We start from the raw sequence: 24,209 nt of genomic DNA on the forward strand, positions 1-24,209 counted from the left end.
AACAGTGGGCTTGAATATAGATAGTAGCGTTCACTTACCATCTTCTGTGGTAATGGGTGGCCTTGGTCGCAAGTTATAAGATCTGATCAGATCTAGAGATAAAGCTCTATCATCATCATCTGCTGGTGGATCCTCTAGCATGATGGTCAACGGAGTTACATAGTTATTCTACAATATAAAACAACAATAAATGGGGTTTTAGCTATGAGAAGTTGTAGCGAGTGTTAAACATAGGGATAAATGAAACGAAATGGGGTTTAACGTCGGACGTGTTTGCACCAACTCGGCTAATGAAGACTGGTATAGCCGTGCAGTGTGCTATGAGGGATTTTTGTTTCGGACAGCGGCGCAACGGCTTACTCTTATATCGAATTCCATCTACAAAGGGATCTTTTACGTGCACGTCAATGTGTCCGCGGGACCTCGTTTTTCGTACCATCCAAACAACTACACGTTGGCAGACCCTCTGTACTGCGCCACTGTCATACACGGGATCTTTTACGTGCACGTCAATGTGTCCGCGGGACCTCGTTTTTCGTACCATCCAAACAACTACACGTTGGCAGACCCTCTGTACTGCGCCACTGACAAGGGGGGTTGGGGGCACGATGAACTTTCTCAGTCAATGCAGGCATCAGACATGGGATCTCCAGGTTAGCGAGCCTACGTCTTACTCACTGAGCCACCATGGCTCTAAATGATCTATTGCACCAACTCTCCTAATGAAGATGGGCATATACAATACAATTTGGCCTGGGCAGCAGCGTTACGTTCGATTTCCAGCAGTCAGGGGATTTTTAACGTGCTGCTAATGTCATACACGGGATCTTTTACGTGCACGTCAATGTGTCCGCGGGACCTCGTTTTTCGTACCATCCAAACAACTACACGTTGGCAGACCCTCTGTACTGCGCCACTGTCATACACGGGATCTTTTACGTGCACGTCAATGTGTCTGCGGGACCTCGTTTTTCGTACCATCCAAACAACTACACGTTGGCAGACCCTCTGTACTGCGCCACTGACAAGGGGGGTTGGGGGCACGATGAACTTTCTCAGTCAATGCAGGCATCAGACATGGGATCTCCAGGTTAGCGAGCCTACGTCTTACTCACTGAGCCACCATGGCTCTAAATGATCTATTGCAGTTAACGTCCGATGTTTTTGCACCAACTCTCCTAATGAAGATGGGCATATACAATACAATTTGGCCTGGGCAGCAGCGTTACGTTCGATTTCCAGCAGTCCAGGGATTTTTAACGTGCTGCTAATGTCATACACGGTACCTAGATTTTTCGTCTAATCCTGCACCGTTTTGGAAAGGGGAAGTGAACCTCGAAAATCCCGAGGAACTCACTTGGATAAAAAGCGCTCTTGGTTAGCAAGTCATTCTCAACGGGGCATCACGGCTTCCACAAAAAATGAGATAAGGAGTGCGTATAACAAGATAGGTTGCCAGGCAACGAAACATACGGCCACAGCAGCTAAATCGTCCGAGCGGAAAGATCGGATGATAACTTTTGGCGTTAGAGCGTTCACGAGGTTTAATAAAGTGAAACATGGGCCATTATGCTAGACGTAATAAACGGAAATTGCTGAAATTCAATAGGTTTCATCGTTTCCCTAATTCAAATAATGCATATCAATTCCACAAAGATCGGATAATAATTTTTGGCGTAATAGCGTTCACAAGGTTCAACAAAATGAAACAAGGGCCATAACTCTAGACGTAAACCACATACATGTATATCTTAAAACAATCGGATAATAACTTTTGGAGTTAGAGTGTTCACAAGAAATTGTGGACGACGGACGGACGGGCAGACGGACGAGGGCGACGTCAATATACGTCCACATTTCCATGTGGGCGTATAAAAATGATAGAACAGTTACAGTTATGCTATCATGGAACCCCTAAATAAGATTGACAGATTCTACAGAGCGCTTTAAAAAGAACAATGTATGCAGTTTTCCTCAGTGATCAACCTGAAATTTGCAGTGATCAACCTCATCCTTGAGCAGTAATGAGATGACACTATCTAAAACCATGTGATAATTTTTTTTACTGAAATATTTGTTCGAGTTAAATGCCTTTGCAAATCATAGAGCACTACGAAAACTTGTGCAGTGTTATATGACGAATATGCACACTGTGGCGAATGTATCAAATAGCCTTAGGAGTATATAATATCTATGCTTACGTTTCTGGATACGGTCGTAATTTGATTCGTTACCAGACGTTTCTCTGTTGGTTCAAGAACTTGACCATAACGCTTAAGAAGATTCTCGGTTTCGACATACGAGCGAATTCCGTCTACATCAGGACGAGAAGTTCTTCTTTTTGGATAAGATCTGGTTTTCACCTCATATGGACCTGTAGAGGAAGTACCTTTAACAACGCCATCTACGTAAGTTCTGTCTCCTTGTGTGTTACGAACTTTACCAATGACAACAATTTCTTTACCGGGGTAATAGTCCCTGGAATATTGGCGTGTTGAATCGTATTTGATAGGATCTCGTCCATTTTCTAGATACGCAAAGTCCACGTTAGAGATGGATCGAGATGAGATTGTCTTATAGAAGTTGGTAATGGCTGCTGGTGCTGTTCGACCAGGGTCGATTCTTGTTGACTTTCCATTATTTTCAGCTGCCAAAGTTCTGGCGAAAGGATAGTCAGCTCCTTTACCAAAGGCAATGGTGTAGATTGGAACCCTATTGGTATTTCTATTTCGTATATTGTTCAAAATTGTTCGTCTGTTGGGCTCCCTGGATGTATCGTGACCGTCAGTCAAGAAGAAAATAACTGAATTCTTTGGGTTTTCAGAATACCGATTCAAGTAGTTGATTCCGTCTGTTACACCTTGTGCGATGTCGGTGTCTGAAATATAATTTAAATAGCATTTAGTCTAAGCCACATGAATAATATGTTACCAGTAATCCGACTTTAATCATAATGATCTGATCCTTTCAATGGTCGGAAATAATGGCCATTGTTTATCTCTGTTTTTTAAACAATATTTTATTCAATAAACTGAACTGGATTGAACAACAGACAAAGGCCTAGCTATATAAGTCCTCTCCAAACATGTAAAATATTTAAATCTTATGTTTACAATGAACAAAGGTGGACATATGTATAGGCAGTGATTACTCCAAACAACGCGTTATTTCGGTTTCTCAATCTTTAAAAATTCATATCGCGTCAATGCTCATATCGAGTCGTGGATTATATTTACTATCAAAACTTTTAAACATGCATTATGCAAGAGCTAAATCTGCCATCGCAGGTCTTTCTTTAGGCCTGAAATCTTATCTAAATTATTAATTAGTCATTAATTAACTTATCCAGACCATAATCAACTCTCATGTCAAGGCTAGCCTTCGATGTCGACTGGATTAGATTCCTATATGCTGCAAACGCTCATTGATAATTAAATCAAAACAATGGATAATCGAGACTATGCTTTTTAACGTACTAACTTTAGTATGATGAACGAGACTAGGCGGAAATTTACAAAGCTGATATATCGGTTCATAGTGGACCAATTTGACTGATATTTTCAACAAATTCCCTTTACATTATCTAGTTTTTAACTATTATAGCGAGAACTGTCAGCTCTTTATCTAATCTCCCATAATGTATCTTTTAAAATGAGTATGAATTTACCTCCAGTTGGCTGAACATCTTTCAGAAGTCTCTTCATGTCCGGTGTTTTGTCTGTTGAAACTAAGGGACCTGGATTTAGTACGGTTGTTCGATCCGAGAAGGTCATCACGTTATATTTATCATCGGGGCCCATGCTATCCAAAATAGGACCCATTGCTCTCCTCACTTGGTTCAGTCTATTGTTGTCTGCCATTGATCCGCTGACGTCAAGAACGAAGAGGACATCTTTAGGGGCAGGCTGAGAGATACTTGGTGAAAAGTAATGCACAAAAGAATCTCCTGTTGTCTAAAAAATGAAAATAAAATGTCTAAGAATTCACAATTATACTTAAAATGATGCACATATTTGATTAGATAACATTGTTTTTGTTGTGATTGTTTAAAACTTATCGAGAATAGTCAAGTCATTTTAAGACTCATATAGTTGGTCCTAACCAGTAGTCTGATTCCACGCATGTACGTTGCAAGGAGCAGGGTAGCCCGCCCTCCGATTTCCTCTCAGTGCAAGCGAATTATTGAAATAAAATTGAACCATAAAATGACTTAGTTATATTTCTGGTGGTCGTTACCCCCTCCCCCTCTCTCTCTCTCTCTATCTATCTCTCTCTCTCTTTTTAACCGTCATCTTACCAAGATATCTCCACCTTCAGGGGTGTCTGGTAAAGAATACGTGTGACCAATCTGTCCATTTATTGGTGGAGAACCTGGTGTAATTTGGAAATCTCTCTCATAGTTAACTATGCTTGATTGTATATCTCCGTCCTGTTCGACATCTCTAGTGGTTGTACCATCTGAAAACAAAATTTTAACAATGTAAACCTCCCATACACAAACCCGCATATTACTTATATACAAGAGGAATCAATATGTACATAAAGTGACTTGCATTTTGCAATAAGAATAACAATAATAACAAAGGGCTGTATTAACATTTAAGAAATGAATTGAAATGAAATGAAATGGGGTTTAACGTCCTACTGTTCTGCTCCTAACCTGGGCTAATGAAGACGGGCATACGCCATACAGTGTGCTATGAGGGAAATTTTGCCCGGGCAGCAGCGCTACGGCCTACTCTTATATCAAATTCCAACTGCCAAGGGATCTTTTACGTGCACTCCAATGTGTACACGGGACCTCGGTTTTTCGTCCCATCCGAACGACTAGACAGCTGTCCGTGTCAGGCCCTCCATCCTGCATCACTGACAAGGGGAAACCACGCCGGAAAATCTGAATGAACTTTCTCGGCCAATGCAGGGATTGAACACCCGACCTCCAGGCTAGCGAGCCAGCGTCTTACCCACTTAGGGAAACCACGTCGAAAAATCCCGATGAACTTTTTCGACCAATGCAGGGATCGAACACGCGACTTCCACTTAGCCACCGTGGCTCCCGTTTTTAATTTCGAAAGTGAAGCAACAAGAATCTTCTGATTATAAGATCGTAATGAACTTATTTGTGGATATGTGTTATTAGCTCAGATAAATATCTGTTAATAGAAGCTAATGTAAATAATTTAGGATAGGCGCCATGTTGGGCGATTGATTTTTTCGTGATATGATTGTTTAGTATGTGAAATGGTTCTGGCTACGGATAATAACATAAACAGTAACAAATGCGTTATCAAGAGCAATAAGGATCATGCGCTTGTAATACCTACCTGTAAAGACAGGATCGTTGGGTAATGACAAACCCGAAGAAGTAACAGGTCTAGGTTCGGTAACTCTGCTACCAATACGTAGTTTTCTGACTGGATGTTCTGGAGTAATGTAGATGGGATTATTGTAACGTCCATTAGTTCTTGGTAAAAGGTTTCTATAAGTTAGTGTAAACCTCACCCTGTTTCCAGCTGGGACTGATTCTCTTGCATAGTAACGGTTTTGGCCCTGGGTTCTAAAAATATTCATGAAAACAATTAACCTATATTCTCCAAACGTCTAAAGACTTTTGTTGCTGGCTGTTGTATGATGTGGTCTGTATTCAGAGAGTTTTCTAGTGCTTTGGCAACCCGTTCGCAAATCATACAAATTACGCTATACACTGTGCTATGAGGGAAGTTTTGCCCAGACAGCGGCACTATAGCCTACTGCCAATGGATCTTTTACCTGCACGCCAATATGTACACGGCTCCTTGGATTTCGTCCCATCCTGCACCACTCATAAGGGGAAACCACGCCGAAAAATCCCGATGAACTTTCTCGGCCAATTCGGTAATCGAACACGCGACCACCAGGTTAGCGAGCCAGCGTCTTACCCACTTAGCCACCGTGGTTCCCACCCTGGGTGGAAGCGGCGTTAGATACCAAAAACAACAACAAAAACTGGTTTAAATACGAAATTTAAAATGGGGATAAAACCAGGTCTAATAAAAAGCGCAGGAATATATAACAAAGATGAAACTACTAACCTAGTAATAAAACGTCCGTAACCTTTATATGGTCGTCTTGGTGCCAAACGAAGAGGTCTTGTTACGTATTTGCTGGATATAATTTCACCGTCAACAACCTCACTTGTTTGTCTGTAAAAGATCATGGACAGAGGTATAGACAATAGAAGTTATTCTCCCGCCAAATATTTTATTAGTGAGGTGGGATTTTATGGGGGACAGATTATATAGAATGAAAGATACACTTGGTCAAAGTTCACCACAGGTGCCTGTAACGTCGAAAATATGACTAAGTATGCCTAAAGTCTGTAACGTCCATGTTTGTAAGCGAGATTTTTACATAACTGATCTGATTCCAATTTCTAACTCAGGGGCAAACCTCTTCTCTTTTCGTAGATATAATAATACAAAGGTGAGAAACGGATGGGAATTAAATAATTGGGACCAAAGTTCATTGCTCTAGATTCCGTCAACCAGTCGCAATACTCACTAAATTTCGTCAGGTAGTCAATCGAGTCTACGATGACGTTTTTAAAATTATCCACGTGACGATACATCCCTTGTCTCAAAATGTCGTCTTTTAACTTGAACTAGAACAGGGTTCCTCGAAAATAGCTCGTGAGATCTGTTGTTATCAGAGACAAATACAGCTCACCTTTAAGCCAGTGACGTCAAATGAATGTATTTTTTAGGTGATGGCCACCAAGTGACTCTACATCAATTTAGTTCAGACGTCCATAATACCACGTTCATTGACAAAATGATAATTAAGGGTCGTTTATATTGGTGGCCAAAAAAGTTAATTTCTAACTTTCACCATTGCCAGCACGAAAGTTTGACACGTGGCAGTTGTTCACTTTCGCGAAGGACGAAAACGAAAGTACTCACACAGTGAAATTTGTAACCATGGCTTTACTAGGCATGCTCACTGAGAACATCACATCTTGTGGTTTGACATCTTCGTTAACGACATCATTTACAACAGTTGTTGTTGCGAAACGATAATCAACGTTAGAATCCACATTGTAACTATCGATGACAGGACCCTAATGAAAATAAAAAAATAAATAAATAAAAACCTGAAAACTGGAAAGTTATTTGGGCGCATTTATAGGTCCGAATCTTGTTTCAAGCTTGTACTTACCCTATATACGATATGTATTCGATTATTAGACACTGTACAGAAATGAAATGGCTCCCTATCCTGGAGTTCGTGGGTCCGATCCCGGTATTGACCCGGAAAGTTTATCGAGATTTTCCGGCGGGGTTTCCGCGTTGTCGGTTGTGCTAGACGGAGGGGCCTGACAAGGACAGCTGTTTAGTCATTCGGGTGGGACGAGAAAAAGGGGTCGCGTGTGCACATTGGCGTGCACGTGAAAGATGCCTTAGCAGTTGGAATTCGGCTGTAGAGCCGCTGTCTAGGCAAAATTGCCCTCATAGCACACTGTATAGCGTATGTCCGTCTTCATTAGCCCAGTCTGAGCAGAATAGTAGGACGTTAAACCCCATTTCATCTCATTTCATTTCTATACTGAAAGCGCTAGCCGCATAATACTGTGTTTCTTTCCTCAACATTTTAATTTTCATACTTATATATAAATTTACGTTGAAAAAAGAAATAAACACATGTTTACGGCTAACGTTTTCATCAGTTCTCTTGAACCTCTTCAGGCCAAAGCCCAGCTTAGGCATGGGTCTGAGGGGCCCAAGGCCCCGTGGTTTAGGGGAACCCGCGGTTCATGGCAAAAAGAGAAAAAATTCAAATTCCAGATGATGAAAGTTTCACCTTCTCTGTGAAGTTATATGTCATTTCCACGCATTGTATGCCATTCGGAACTGAATAGATTTCGTATGTGATCAGATATGTAATTATTCTTGTATTACAGACCGTTTAATGGTGTACTGTTACCCATGCGTGCCAATCGAAAGGATTCACGAAAACTTAAACTAAGATACAATCGAAATTTTAAGAAATACTACAATTCGATTGGCTGACCAGTAAAATCAATTTGCATATATCCAATTTGCATATTGGTCAGCCAATCGAATTGCAGTATTTCTTAAAATTTCGATTGTATCTTAGTTTAAGTTTTTGTGAATAAGGGCCCCGCTGCGGTTAAGCTGGGCTTTGCTTCAGGCCATATTGATATAATATGATGTATAATATAAGAGAACCTCGCTCGGCCATTATAAACATGTTGGCCAAGAATAAATGTTAATTAGTATATTGTTACCTGTTTGTATATAACCTGCTGTAAGATGTAAGATTGTATCATCGCTTAAAAGCGGTGAGAGTACCCCCATTGAAACGTTGCAGTTACAAATACATTATGCAAGAGCTAAATCTGCCTATCGCAGGTCTTTCTTTAGGCCTGAAATCTTATCTAAATTATTAATTAGACATTTATTAACCTATCCAGGCCATAATCAACTCTAGATGGCAGCACTAGCCTGCGATCTTTAGTGGATTGTAAGCCGATTTACTGCATAACTTTCCTTCTCGATTAAACGATTAAATGGATAATCGAGACTATGCTGTTTATCGTACTGACTTTAGTAATGATGACCGAGGCTTATGGGAATTTCAGTCGCTTAGTTCTCGGTTCATAGTGGATCAATTTGAATGAAATTTTCTCCAAATTGCCTTTACATTATCTAGTTTTTAACTATTATAGTGAGAACTGCCAACTCGTTACCGAATCTCCCATAATGTATCTTTAATAAACCTAGTGAAAGTTATCCATAAAGCTCTCTGTTATTATATATCACTTTCACTGAATGACCTTAGAATTTATTTTCTTTTACCCAAACAGTTTTAGATATTCATATAAGCGTAACAAATTATAATATATAGAATTTCTTACCGATCTTCGAGATCCTGAAAAAAAAAAATATATATATATTATTATAATTAAACATGCATTATGCAAGTCTTTCTTTAGGCCTGAAATGTTATCTAAATTATCAATTAGACATTAATTAACTTATCCAGACCATAATAAACTCTCGATGTCAAGGCTAGCCTTCGATGTTGGCTGGATTAGATTAATATATGCCGCTTAACGGCCATTGATAATTAAATCAAAACAGTGGATAATCGAGACTGTGATGTTTATATTAATGATTTTAGTAATGATGACCGAGACTATGCGAAAATTTCACCCGCTTCGTTCTCGGCTCAATTTGACTGAAATTTTCAGCAAATTACCTTTACACTATCTATTTATAGCCAGAACTGTCCTCTCCTTATCTTATCTCCCACTATTCATTAACTGGTTTGTATTCTTAAAAAAATCATGAATATGGCATGCTAATTGGATAGCTATATTACCTAGACGTACTGGTCTACCTGTACCTGGACGTACTGGTCTACCTGTGCCTGGCCTGCCTGGTCGAACTGGTCTGCCGGGTTCTCCGTCATCTAAAATCAATGAAATTAATTAATGTGGTTTAACGTCCTACTGTTCTGCTCCGACTTAGTCCGGGAGCCCAGTGAGGTTTAATCAAAATATTGAGTCCAAAAGGTTTGAGGTCTACAACACATATTTTACCCCTAGATCATTTTGGAAAGGCAAGTCTTAAGTTTTGTAACCTGTGCATATACCTGGGAGGGCTCCCCCTAACCCTCCCAAATTTATTGGGAGTTAAAATTCAATGTCCATGCGCAATTTTCTTGCAAACGTTTCATACTTAACACTAAGAAACAAAATGCATGACTTAAGAGCATAAAATGTTGTGCTAATGCTACTCAAGAACTTAATTAATTAGCACTAATTAGTGACAGTAATTAAAATTTAGAGTCCATAACTGAAACAAAGCCTAAAAGCTAGCTAACCAAGTCAGGAAACCAAAAATATCACTTAAGAGCGACAAAAGTAGAACAAACCTTGCTTAAGAGTGGTTCTAAGGCGACAAAGGTCACTAATTAGTGACTGTAATTAAAATTTAGAGTCCATGACTGAAACAAAGTCTAAAAGCTAGCTAACCACGTCAGGAAACCAAAAATATCATTTAAGAGCGACAAAAGTTGAACAAAATTTGCTTAAGAGTGGTTTAAAGGTCAAAGGTAACATTTGGGGTCACATAGTGACGTTTGAGTGGATTTGATTAAATTGTCTTGTCCCGATTATTTTTCTTTCTAACACCATTTCTATGAGTTTCACTGCACAAAATGACTACTTAGGAGCATAAAATGCTGTACTAATGTTACTTTAGAGCTAATTAATTAGCACTCATTTGTGACCATAATTAAAATTTAGACTCCATAGCTGAAACAAAGCCTAAGAGCTAGCTAAGCAAGTCAGGAAGCCAAAAACATCACTTAAGAGCGACAAAAGTTGAACAAACTTGGCTTAAAAATGGTGACAAAGGTCATATTTTGGGCCATATTATGATCAATCAACAAGTTAAATTGCTTATATCTGCTTGCCCTAAAGAGACGATGAAAAACTATGTGACGAATTATGCATTCCTTATAGTAAATGAAAATCAAAAACTGTAAGGTTTTTCCTTAGTGTTTCTTAGTGTTAAGTATGAAACGTTTGCAAAACAAATGTAGAAATAACAATGTATAATTACCGTCAGTGTCAGGGCGTGATCCGGGTTCTTGGTCATCTAAAACAATAACAACAAGATATATTCATTTATTTTTAGACTCAGTTTCAAAACAAATAATATGCTAAGAAAATAATAACAATGTAAATTAATAATAACTATTACTACATCATTACAAACTACTCCAAAAAAAAAAAACAAAAAAAAAAACATTAATTTATTTTTACATTAAATTTCAAAACAATTTATAAAACAATATAACACATTTTAATGTATGATAAAATTATATTATTACAAGTTATCATCTAAAACAATAAATAATTTGATGATGATTAATATCGCAATAATTTGATGATGATTAATATCGCAATAATTTGATGATGATTAATATCGCAATAATTTCAACATTCTGTGTCTTGTTAATAATTCATTAGAAAAACCCAGTTAAAAAAGATATTTAAACCAATTAAATAAGACATTTGAATAATAATAGACGCCCTAATTCACTAAACTATTCAAATAATAATAGAAGCCATAATGGAATAAACTATTGAAATAATCATGGACGCCCTAATTATATAAACAATTCAAATAATTTAAGCCCCAATTTAATAAACTATTCAAATAATAATAGAAGCCCTAATGGAATATACTAAGCAAAAATACTAATAAAAGCCCTAATTAATTAAACTACTCAAATATTAATAGAATCCCCAATTAAATAAACTATTTAAATAAAATCTTTAAGTGGCATTTACCGATTCGGAAACACATTAACGGAACACAATTTTAGTGGGAAACAATCACTGGTTTTATTCTGAAAGCATGACGTTACGATAAGGGTTTAATCTCACTGTGCCCCCCAATCAACTGGTGTTATAGGGTAGTGGTGTGAAAATTTAAGTAAACAAAGGATTATAGACTGTATCCCTTTTAGTACTGTTCACCTAGTTAAAATTTAATTATTTTAATGATTAAAATATATAAGTTAAGTTCACGTGTCATTGGTTAACGAGTATCTTCAATATTATTCACCTACCTTTCATTCAGACAGTACTCATAAATCAATCAAATATATGATTAGAAACTCACTATCATTATATAAGGATAGTTGTCACCCCCAATTACATTATATCTTTTAAAATGGCTCAAGTTCGCATAGGGTTTATTCCTAATTCTCAAGGAGGTCAAAATTTAGTTAATTTGGGGTATAAGTACAGAGTAAAAAATACGATACCCAATAGCACCAGCAGACTTTTACTGAAAATACAATAGTCGTATACCGGGGGACCATTGCCCCCTAAAAGACGAAAATATAAAAGAGTAGAATAATCTATTAATGATCTAAAAATCAAACTGTTAAATGGAGTAAAAAGTGCAATTGAATATACTGACGCCATATCACATTTAGTAGGGTTATGATTTATGTTTGATACATGTATTTGTTGTTACTTTTATGAAATTTATTGTGAATAAAGTTGTTAATTAGTTTAAACCTAGTAGTTTAAAAAAACAGACTATACTTTTAACACCATTGTATTTGATAATCCCCTTGCTTGATTAATCCCCCCCATGAGAACAATAGCAGGGGGCACAGTGAGATGTCCCCACGATAAGTATCCTATTATTATCGTTATTTTGCTTGATAACTATAATGCGGATACTTGTCGAAAAGTCGTGCTTTCAGAATAAAACCAGTGATTGGTTCCCATAAAATTTGTGTTCCGTTAATATTTAAATAGAAATAGAAGCCCTAATTAAATAAAGTATTTAAATAATAATTTAATCCCTAATTTAAAAAAAAAATAATCAAATTAATAATAGAAGTCGTAATTAAAAAAGATTTTAAAATAATTATTATCTGTTCTGTATTCTGAAATATCATTGATCTGCAATACTAATTGCAAAGCTGTATAAAATACCTGTGCGTCCTGGTCTACGTCTGTCTGGTCGACCTGGTCTGCCTGTTTCTCCGTCATCTAAAATAGCAATCATATAAAAACACATTTGAAAATAACAAGAAAACTGCGAAACTCTGACTTCGGTTACAGAGAGAGATGGGAGGGCGGGGTCCTTGCAATATAGGAACACATTTGAAATTAGGGCATACGAAAATGAAAGTATGTGCGAGGGCATAAATAAATCGTGTTTATATAATAGTAAGTATTTTTCTACCGATTTTCAAGTAGTTTATTGCATATCTAATAATGCATATCAATTTCATACAGATCAAATGATAGGCATTTTCATTTTACTAATTTAAATAATTCATATACATTTCATACCGATCAGATAATAACTTTTGCCATTGGAGCATTCACATGGGTTTTACAAAGTGAAACAAGGGCGATAACTCCAGACATTGTTGAATTCGATAGGCATCTCCATTTTACTAATCTAATTTTTTTATTAATTAAATAATGCATAGGACACATCGGGTTAGAACGTTTGTATTCAGAGCGTACACTGGCTATAACACTATCATTTAAATAATGCATAAGACACATCGGATTATAACTTTGGTAATTAGAGCGTACATAAGGTTCTACAAAGTAAAACAAGGGCTATAACTCCAGACGAAACATACAGAATTGTTGAAATCAAATATGCTTCATCCTATCACTAATGTAAATAAATACAAACATTTAAAAAAAATCGTATAGTGTGTAGATTGTTCACAAGAAATTGTTTCTTCGACGGACAGCGGAGACGACATGTGGGCATATAAAATTAGATTAATACAATTCATCGATCAGTCTTAGATATGACAAAAATAAATATTTCTATTTTTTACCTGTTCTACCTGGTCGTTCATAATCATCATCATCATCTATAACAATAAATAATTGGATAATGACTGATATTGTAATAATTTCAACATTGTGTGTCTAGTTAATAATTCATTAGAAACCCCAAACTATTCAATTAATAATAGAAGTCCTAATTAAATAAACTATTCAATTAATAATAGAAGTCCTAATTAAATAAACTATTCAATTAATAATAGAAGTCCTAATTAAATAAACTATTCAATTAGGACTTGTATTATTAATTAAATAAACTATTTAATTAATAATACAAGTCCTAATTAGATGAGATATTCAAATTAGTAAAGAGGCCCTAATTAAAAAAGATAGTCAAATAATAATAATAAAATTCCTAATTCAATACGGGGGATCACGTGTCTAAGTGGGTAAGACGCTAGCTCGCTAGCCTGGAGGTCGGGTGTTCGATCCCTGCATTGGCCGAGAAAGTTCATCCAGATTTTCCGGCGTGGTTCTCCCTTGTCAGTGATGCAGGATGGAGGGGCTGACAAGGAAAGCTGTCTAGTCGTTCGGATGGGACGAAAAACAAAGGTCCCGTGTACAAATTGGCGTGCACGTAAAAGATCCCTTGGCAGTTGGAATTCGATATAAGAGTAGGCCGCAGTGCCGCTGTCCGGGCAAAATTTCCCTCATAGCACACTGTATGGCGTATGCCCGTCTTCATTAGCCCAGGTTAGGAGCAGAACAGTAGGACGTTAAACTCCATTTCATTTCATTTCATTTCCTAATTCAATAAACCATCGAAGTCCTAATTCAATAAACTATTGAAGTTATAATTCAATAAACTATTAAAGTCCTAATTCAATAAACTATTGAAGTAATAATTAAATAAACTATTCAAATAACAATATAATTCCTAATTAAATAAGTGACTCAATTAATAATTATCTAGTTTGTATTCTTAAAGATCATAGATCTGGAATACCAATTGCAAAGCTGTATTACCTGGACGTCCTGGTCTACGTCTGTCTGGACGATCTGGTCTGTCTTGGTCTCCGTCATCTAAAATAAAATTTGCATAACATACATTACAATTTAAATCCCCATTTTTTGTTTATTTTTAAAAACAAAAAAACCCCTAAGAAACACAAACAGACGAAGGGACGGGCAGACAGGGAGACCCAGTATACGAAAACATCAAATTACAAGGACTTGCAAAGTGGAATAAGGGCCATAATTCAAGAATTAATTAACGAAAATTGTTGAAATGCAATAGGCATCTCACTTTCAACAATTTAAATAATGAAGATACATTTCTTGAAAATCAGATAATAATTTTTGTCATTCGAACATTCACGGGATTCTTCAAAATGAAACATATGCGATAACTCCGGACATTAATTCATGAAGATCAGCTAATAACTTATGGCATTGGAGCATTCAAAGGTGTTCTACACAGTAAAACAGGGGCGATAACCCCATACATTTGTTGAAATTCGATATGCATCACCATTTTACTAATTTAAATTATCCATATACATTTCATATAAAATTAGATTAATACAATTCATCGATCAGTCTTAGATATGACAAAAATAAATATTTCTATTTTTTACCTGTTCTACCTGGTCGTTCATCATCATCATCATCATCATCTAAAACAATAAATAATTGGATAATGATTGATATTGTAATAATTTCAACATTGTGTGTATGGTTAATGATTCATTAGAAACCCTAAACTGAGATATTTAAAAAAAACAATAGAAATCAAATTAAATAAGCTAGCCAAATAATAATGAAAGTCCTTATTTTTAAAAAAAAAAAAAAGATAGATTGCCAGGCAACAAAACATACAAACACAGAAGCTAAATCGTCCTATGGGCAACATGGATTGTCGCATATTAAATCTTTTGTAGGTAATGGGAGGCATTTAAATACTGCATATAAATTTTATACAGATCAGATGATCACTTGAAGTTCGAGCATTTACATTGTTCAACAAAGTAAAACAAGGCCCACAACTCTGGAAGTAAATATTGAAAATTGCTGAAATTCAGAAGGCTTTTTCGTTTCACTAATTTACATGATGCGTAAAAATTTCAAACAGAAGGATGATAACTTTTGCCGATGGAGCATTCAAAAAGTGTAACAAAGCGAAACAAGGGTCATAACTCGAGAAGTAATTAACGGAAATTGCTGAAATTCAACAGGATTCTTCGTTTCACTAATCTAAATGATTTCATACAGATCAGAATTATGATAACTTTCGTCATTCGAGATTTCACGAGGTTCAATAAAAGGCAAAAGGGGACATAACTCTGGACGTTATAACATAAATTGCTGAAATTCAATAGGATTTTTTGTTGCACTATTTTGAATCATTCATATAAATATCATACAGATCGGATGATAACTGTTGTTGTTATAGCGTTCGCGGCGTTCAATAAAGTGAAACAAGGGCCATAACTCTAGACGTAATTAACGGAAATTGCTGAAATTCAATGGCCTTCTTCGTTTCACTAATTCAAAGGATGTACATAAATATCATGCAGATCGCATGATAATATTTCAATATTTGTCGTGTAATAAAGTAAAACAATGCCCATAACTCCTGATGAAATTAACGTAAATCATTGAAATTAAATAGGATTCTTCATCTCACTAACTTAAATAACCTATTTCAATTTCTTCAAAACAATCAGATTATAAATGTATTCTCTAGAGTGTTCATAAGAAATTGTGGACGACGGACGGATGGACAAAGCGACGGGCGGTAGGGGGTGACGATAATATGTGAACACATTTCCATGTGGGGGTATAAAAAGGAAATGAAATCAAATAGGGTTTAACGTCCTACTGTTTTGCTGCGACTTGGCTAATGAAGACGAGCATAAGCCATACACCAAGGTTAGTCAAACTGAAGCCCTTTTCAAATAAACTATTCAGATAATAATAATTGATGTCTAATTTGAAAAAAAAACCTATTCAACTAATTATAGAAGTCCTAATATCGAAGAAATAATTTGAAAAAAAAAATAACTATTCAAATTATTAAAGAAGCTCTAATTAAATGAGATATTCCAATAATAATAATAGAAGCTCTAATAAACTATTGAAGTCCTAATTAAATAAACTATTGAAGTCCTAATTAAATAAACTATTGAAGTCCTAATTAAATAAACTATTGAAGTCCTAATTAAATAAACTATTCAATTAATAATAGAAGCCCTAATTCAATAATTATCTAGTTTGTATTCTTAAAGATCATACATCTAGAATACCAATTACCTGGACGTCCTGGTCTACGCCTGTCTGGTCGACCTCGTCTATCTTGGTCTCCGTCATCTAAAATATAATTTACATAACATAGATTACAGGTTAAGTCGCCCTGGTTTTTCTTTAAAAACCAAAAAACCTATAAAATACAGATTTTGGTTACATACTTTTGATAACAAGGGCAATAATTCGGTAAAACCCCACAGACAGAGGAAGGGTAAACGGGGGGTGGGGGGAGGGGTATATGAGAAAATTAAAATAGGGCATATGTGCGAGGGTATTCAATTTGAGCCTATGAAAATCAAAGTATGTGCCATGACGTTAATTTTCAAAACAAATACTAAAATAATACAGCACTAAAACGATATAACTTAATGCATCAATAACAATTACAATGTCACGGGTAGCCAGTAGACACCTACTTACCTGTTCTACCTGGTCGTTCATAATCATCATCATCATCTAAAACAATAAATAATTGGATAATGTTTGATATTGTAATAATTTCAACATTGGGTGTCTAGTTAATAATTCATATGAATTAAGGGGAAATTTACGTCCGTTCCCATGTAGATCAATTTCTTAATGCTGGCAAACTAAAGTCAACATATGATTAATACCCCATTATAGAACACTTTATTAAATAAAGAATGGTAATAATATATTACCTGGGCGTCCCGGTCTACCTGGTCGATCTGGTCTATCTGGTTCGCCACCATCTAAAATAATATGAAAACTGTATGACTATACTATTCCGATTATACTTACTTATATGCCAGGTGGTCCAGTCTTTCGTCAAATAAAAAGGTGTATGGAGTTTTCGAGACACAACTGCTAGAGAACAGCAGACGGAGAGGCTGGTATTGGAGATTGTCTTTCATAATAATAATCGAAATGATCTAATTGTCGGTTTGCCTGTTCACGAAGCGAATGTAATGAGCCCTACATCCCCTATCCTCGGTAGTCCCACTGGTATCGTTCCGTTCTACTCCATTAACCCCAGGGTCAAATTACCCTCCCTTAAGGACATCATTTTCTGTACATTTCACTCTTTTGATACTAAATTTCTTGAAAAATGTCTCATTATCAAACGTACAAGCTGATGTATTGGTGAACATAATCATAATCAAAGTAATCTGTCTTTTATAATTTGAATTCGTGAATAATGCAACACTTTGGTCCTTGAGACAAGTTTGGTTCTTTGCAAAATTGTTTCTTCACTCTGTCTATTGAGTCAAATCACACGTACTTGATGAACATGAATATATAGTTATACATAAAAAACAGTGATATTTTTGTTAAATCATAATCATTGCCAAATTATCCATCAAATTCCGACTGTTTATTGACCTATGGTTGGTAGACCAAAATAAGGTAATGTCTCCTATCTTAGTCATGGGAAATAAAGAGGTTTACTCCATATATGGGATGGAAATTAACGTCAAGGTTATCGAAGACCTGCAGAAATTAGGGGGTATAAATTATGGTGTAGATTGAGTTGGACCAGAGCTTATTCAGAAGTTCCTAGCAGTCATTATTATTGAGAACGAGGAACCTGCCAAGCCATTACAGCTTAGCAATAAAGTTGTAAAACTAGTTTATGCCGTAGTGTTGTTACGATCGCGAAGAAACAAACGCAACATGAAAGAAGTCCTATAGTACTACAATACCCCGTGAATGGACCCATGGGTTAGTTGCGTAGAATGGAATGATACCACTGGGCACATCGAGGATGAACACCTAGGTAACCTTACGTCACTATACATCTACCTGTATACTAGCTAACACAATAACTGGCCCGGAGTTCACAAAGCATTCTCAGACTTAAGTTAAGAATTTACTCAATTTTCAATCACTGTTTATGAGAAATATCTTTCATCCAGAAACACAAAACTTTGCACATAGTTTATTATTGATGTATTTGATACATTAAAACTACACAAGTTTTATAAAGGGCTATATTTTAGTTAAAATAGGCAAACAATTTTGAGTAAATTCTTAACTTAAATCTGAGAATGCTTTGTGAATTCGAGGCCAGATTAAAAACATGTGAGCATTTATTCCGAATTCCGAATTCCGGAATGATAAAATTCCGAATTTGTATTCTGCATTTATTTACAATGATTATTCTTTCTAGGGGGACTTTAATTTAAGTGGACTTTCATGTAGTATAATGAGTTATTCCACTATGAGGGGAGTTATCCTTATTGGTGGACTTTAATTTAAGTGGACTTTAATGTAGTGTAATGAGTTATTCCAATATGAGGTGAGTTATACTTATTGGTGGACTTTAATTTAAGTGGACTTTAATGTAATGTAACACAACGACATGCTTGAATAAATAAGGCTATTCATAATTATACGTATTTCTATTAAAACATTTCGATCTCGAAAACACAATATTACTTCGCTCATTTGTCGCACAATCGCGGGCCATAATCCAGGAAGTTATGGTCTGAAATGTGCGAATATCGAATGGGAATGTGATCGTTGGGGTATAAATTTATTTTTAGTTTCATCACAATCGGACAATATAATATTTTTGACCCCTAGAGGGTCCACAACATTCGTATTACATACTTTTACCCAATTTGCGCACATGGAGCGGCATTTTGTCGGTCATTTCTTTTCGATTTTCTCGAAATTCGAATTCAACCTTTATTATGGTGCAACGGTGATATATTTAAACGCATTTTAGAATTGGATAAACATTGTGACCTCTAGCGGATCCAAAAGCTAAAAATGCGTGTTTTCGTACAATCAGGGGACCCTAATATAGTAAGTTATGGTCTGACATGTGCGAATATCCAAAGGAATTGAGATCTTCGATATATAAACATATATTTTAAGTTTCATCGAAATCAGACAAAATTCGTGACTTCTCTGCGTTCAAAAATTGTGACCTCTTGAGTGTCCACAAGTTAAAAACGTAATTTTTCGTACAATCAGGGACAATAATCCATGAAGTTACGACCCGATACATGCCAATATCGAAAGGAACCGAGATCTTTGGGAGATAGACCTATATTTCAAGTTTCGTCAAAATCGGATAAAAATTGTAAGGTGTGCATAAGCAAATTGTGGACAGACATCCGGACGTCCACATTTAAAAGTGGGCGTATAAAAATTAATTTGTTGTAAATCAGTTAGTATAATAATTTACGATATATTGAATGTATATAAACGTCTCTCCTACCTGGTCGTGTTCCTGTGTCTCCACCTGAAACAATAAATATCAAACTCAATCTTTGTCTTAATTCGTACTCTCCCCCCCTCTCTCTCTCTCTCTCTCTTTCTCTCTCTCTCAACTACTAATAAATGATTACTTACTGTCTATAATCGAAACTCTAGTAATGGTGACTTGCTTATCGGTCGAACGACAAACGTAATCACCGGCATCAGATACATCAGCTCTTGAAATAACCAGGGTACTTGTTCTAGCCCGACCTGATGGACCCACTATCGTATTTATCGAAGTGCGATCGTTGGGTCTGAGTTTCTGTCCATTACTGAACCATTCCAAACCTGCAGGTGGATCTTGAATTCCGATGGCGGTACAGGTCAACTTTACGGGACTTCCCTTCTCGACAAATTCTGGTCCTGATATGTAGACGTCTGTAAATTATATTGAAAAACTTTGAGCATTTTAAGTTGACCCAATAGCAGGCCTTATGATCTAAAGCGCAAGCGTAATCCCACTAAGTCGCCCAACAACCCGAATTAATCAAATATGACATAGAACAATACTGTTTTCCAGTATGGTCTTCCTGTGAAAAAGAATAAGAATACACGGCATGGGGTTTTAAGTCCTACTGTTATGCGCACAGAGATAATGTAGACTGGCAAACGCCATCCAGTGTGGAATGTGGGGATATTTTAACCTGACAGTGGGGTTTCAGCGTATTCTACAACGAACTCTATACATACCTGGCTCGCCAGGCCGTCCAGTTCTTCCCGGTTCACCATCGCCTGTAAAGTAAGATTTTCTTATAAAAAGTCTATTAACATACTTTCTAAAAAAAAAACAAGAAAAAGAGCAAGTGGGGGAGGGAGACACATGGGTTGTTACATCCTCTCGTCATAAACTAAGTCATTTTGGGACTAATAAATGGTTCGATTTTATTTCAATAATTCGCTTGAGCATAGGGGCGGGGAACAGTGGACACGGAGAAAACCCGCGTGATCCCATTCCTTGTAATGTACAACCTTTGAATCGAAACCACGTCAAGACTCGATGGAATATGTATTTTATGTTTAGGTAGGGGTTGAGATAGAATATTTTTAAAAGTCTCTCACCATCGTCTGTTGCAGGTGTTGTTACTCCTTCACGATCATCTAATTAAACATAAGAAATATATCAACAACAATTCTCCTCAAATATCTGAACTTTACTACATTTATTTACCTTAATACAGAGTTTTATGTACAATGAATGAAAGCAGATGAACCTCGTTTGAGGGATTTTTAATCCATTTGTTTCATTAATTTCTATGAAGTTTGTCGTGTCCGCAGGTTTGTCTTGTCGAGTTTGTCTTGCGTGTAGTGTGGGTCTGGTGAACATACTATTTGTAACAGAGAACACATATAAATCAGATACAGAATCACTAATAATTCAGATACAGAAAACACTAATAATTCAGTTACAGAAGCACAAATACTTTTAGATACAGAAAACTCATATAGTTCAGATACAGCCATCCCATATATTTCAGATACAGAAAACACTTATTCAGATTTCGAAAACCCATACAGTTCAGATACATTAAACCTATATATTTCAGATACAGAAAACACATATTATTCAGATTCAGAAATAACCCATATAATTTCGATACACAAAACCTTTATAAATCAGATACAAACCCCATATATTTCAGATACACAGAACTCATATAATGCATCCGAAATAAACAGTTGGGTGTGTAAATACTACACCACGGTGGAGATTATTGTAATTCAAACACAGTGAACAAACAAATAATAAAATCGTTTTGAATTTTACGCACGAGGGTGCATTGTAGACCAATAGTATCACAACATTACTTATCATTCAGGGGAGTGTCACGTCAGTAAGATCAATTTCTTAGTGGTATCAAAATAAGGTCAACAGTACGTTTATGGTTAATAACCCATTAGAAGCCTTTATTAAATAAAGAATTGACCATTTCCATTTAATAATTTTTAAAAGCATCCGCCTGGAATACTAATACTAGAAGTAATTAATGGAAATTCATGAAATTCAATAGACTTCTTCGTTGTACTAATTTAAATAATGCATGTAAATCTAATAACGATAACTCTTGTCGTTATAGCGTTTTCAAAGACCATAACTCTAGAAGTACTTAACGGAAATGGTTAAAATGAAACGGGCCTCTACGTTGCACTAGTGTAAACAACATATACAAATTTCAAAATGATCAGATAATGAATGTAGTCTGTAGAGTGTTCACAAAAAAATTAGCGACAATAGACGGACGGACGGGCGGACTGAGGTGACGGCAATATAAAACCGAATTTCCACGTGGATGTTTTAAAATCACAAATTGTGAAGCAGGGGCAAAATATTAATGAAGGCGAAATTAACTCACCGGATACTGACAAAGTGACACGTTTTATTTGAACAGGAACTGTATTAATTTTACAATGATATGTACCACTGTCACTGTGTTTTGCATCTCGTATACGTAGATTCCATTCTTTTATATTTGGTCTCTCGACACTGATTCTAGGGTTGTCTGTTATACGTAATTCACCGGCACTTAAAATGGTTGACCTGGAGGTATACCAAGTCACCTGCAAGAGAAACGAGAAGACCTAGGTCATCACCTTGCATACCATCAAAAATTAAATCAAATTCATTTCCGTGGAAACACACAAATTATTAACAAAGGGCACAACTATTACATTAGGTTCTTCTAGGACTCGACAATATCGCCTGCAATGGGATCTTCACGACCAAGTCATCAATTTCCCGCGCACCTTGCATTGCGGTCAAATTTATTTCCGTGCACCACTGACAAGGGGAAACCACGTTGGAAAATCCCGTTGAACTTTCTTGGCCAATGCAAGCATCGAACATCCAACCTCTAGGCTAGCGAGCCAGCGTCTTAACCACCTAGCCACCGTGGCTCCCTTGGAGAAAACGAAGAAACCTCACCAGGTTAAACGGGACACTCTACCTCCAATCGATTCAATGACAGATTTATGTTCTAAAGGGAATCCCTAATTAATACGATGAAAAAAGACGTATAAAATTGACACTAATAACAAAAGAAAACTACTATGGTACAAAGTTTCAAAAAGATATATTGTACTGTTTATACGCCATGCAGTGTGCTTTTACGGAAATTTTGCCCGGGCAGCGGCTGTACGACCTAATCTTATTTCAAATTCAAACTATCGAGAACCTCGATTTGTCGCCCCAGACACTCCGTGTTACACCACTGACAAGGGGGAACCTCGACGGAAAATCCCGATGAACTTTCTTGACCAACGCTGGGATAGAACACGGGACCTGCAGGTAAGCCAGCCAACGACCTACTCACTGAGCCACAATGGATCCCTATACTATTTATATGATGATATGCTACGAAAACAAGTCCGGACGTATGGACTGATCGGAGGAATTTCAATATCCTTCCCATCGGCGCGCGATGATGTAAATAAATAGATAAATAACTACATCTGCCGAATGATCATCATATGTTCCATGTTTAGTCCTTCGGTTCACCCCAATTCTCGTTTCCGGACTGATTCGCTCGGAACACACTGTATGACGTATGTCCATCTTAATTATCCCAATCGGAGTAGAACAGTAGGACGTTAAACCCCATTTCATTTGATAATATTATGTCAAGACGAAACTATGCCCACCCCACCCCCCCACACACACACAACTAATGTTTCTGTTCTCATTTTCATTACTTATTCTAACCTGAACCAGCCTCTGAGTTCACAAAGCATTCTCAGACTTAATTTAAGAATTTACTCAAAATTGTTCGTCTGATTAGCCCTTTATAAGACTTTTGTTGTTTTATTGTATCAAATACATCAATAAGAAACTATTGTGTTTCTGGATCAAAGATATTTCTCATAAACAGTGATTGAAAATTGAGTAAATTCTTAAGTCTGTTTTTGCTTTGTGAACTTGTGAAATTTGTGTGCAGTTGAAAATGAAATGTGAATAGACACACCTCAATCATTGTTTTGGTTATGGGTTCTAAAGGTTTTAAGAATAATACGACTAATTCATTATCGAATTTGAATCTTAGGGGAGGGAGGGGACAACTTGGACACTTGTTCAGGGGCCTGGAGACTAGAGGGGATTTGTAGAAAGACATACCACCTGGTGTAGCCCTATCCGTCGGTCGAATATGGCAAGCACGCTCGCCAAGAGAGATAGAGAGAGAGAGAGAGAGAGAGAGAGAGATGGGGGTTTAACATCCACTGCACACAATCTAGGTCATTTCGGGACTAACATGTAGTTCAATTTTATTTCAGTAAATCGCTTGCGCGTAGGGGTCTTTAGCAGTGGGAGGAAACCGGAGGACCCGGAGAAAAT

General features: G+C 36.5%; 1 protein-coding gene across 1 annotated transcript in view; it reads right to left on the minus strand.

Moving 5' to 3' along the window:
* LOC126828090 (uncharacterized) overlaps nucleotides 1-24,209 on the minus strand; it is a gene marked incomplete at its 5' end in the record, with an annotated part of 44,144 nt that overhangs the window by 4,549 nt on the left and 15,386 nt on the right. The window contains 22 exons of the mRNA XM_050557667.2: nucleotides 39-168; nucleotides 2,202-2,878; nucleotides 3,668-3,953; nucleotides 4,298-4,458; nucleotides 5,325-5,557; nucleotides 6,072-6,182; nucleotides 6,939-7,096; nucleotides 8,915-8,928; nucleotides 9,382-9,471; nucleotides 10,629-10,664; nucleotides 12,527-12,583; nucleotides 13,399-13,434; nucleotides 14,375-14,431; nucleotides 14,986-15,024; nucleotides 16,661-16,717; nucleotides 17,075-17,110; nucleotides 17,317-17,367; nucleotides 19,845-19,868; nucleotides 19,979-20,263; nucleotides 20,576-20,617; nucleotides 20,945-20,983; nucleotides 22,237-22,441. Coding sequence (XP_050413624.2) covers nucleotides 39-168; nucleotides 2,202-2,878; nucleotides 3,668-3,953; nucleotides 4,298-4,458; nucleotides 5,325-5,557; nucleotides 6,072-6,182; nucleotides 6,939-7,096; nucleotides 8,915-8,928; nucleotides 9,382-9,471; nucleotides 10,629-10,664; nucleotides 12,527-12,583; nucleotides 13,399-13,434; nucleotides 14,375-14,431; nucleotides 14,986-15,024; nucleotides 16,661-16,717; nucleotides 17,075-17,110; nucleotides 17,317-17,367; nucleotides 19,845-19,868; nucleotides 19,979-20,263; nucleotides 20,576-20,617; nucleotides 20,945-20,983; nucleotides 22,237-22,441 — 2,824 coding nt within the window. The remainder of the gene's footprint in view (nucleotides 1-38; nucleotides 169-2,201; nucleotides 2,879-3,667; nucleotides 3,954-4,297; nucleotides 4,459-5,324; nucleotides 5,558-6,071; nucleotides 6,183-6,938; nucleotides 7,097-8,914; nucleotides 8,929-9,381; nucleotides 9,472-10,628; nucleotides 10,665-12,526; nucleotides 12,584-13,398; nucleotides 13,435-14,374; nucleotides 14,432-14,985; nucleotides 15,025-16,660; nucleotides 16,718-17,074; nucleotides 17,111-17,316; nucleotides 17,368-19,844; nucleotides 19,869-19,978; nucleotides 20,264-20,575; nucleotides 20,618-20,944; nucleotides 20,984-22,236; nucleotides 22,442-24,209) is intronic.

This window comes from Patella vulgata, chromosome 7, assembly GCF_932274485.2.
Source record: "Patella vulgata chromosome 7, xgPatVulg1.2, whole genome shotgun sequence".
NCBI lineage: Eukaryota > Metazoa > Mollusca > Gastropoda > Patellidae > Patella > Patella vulgata.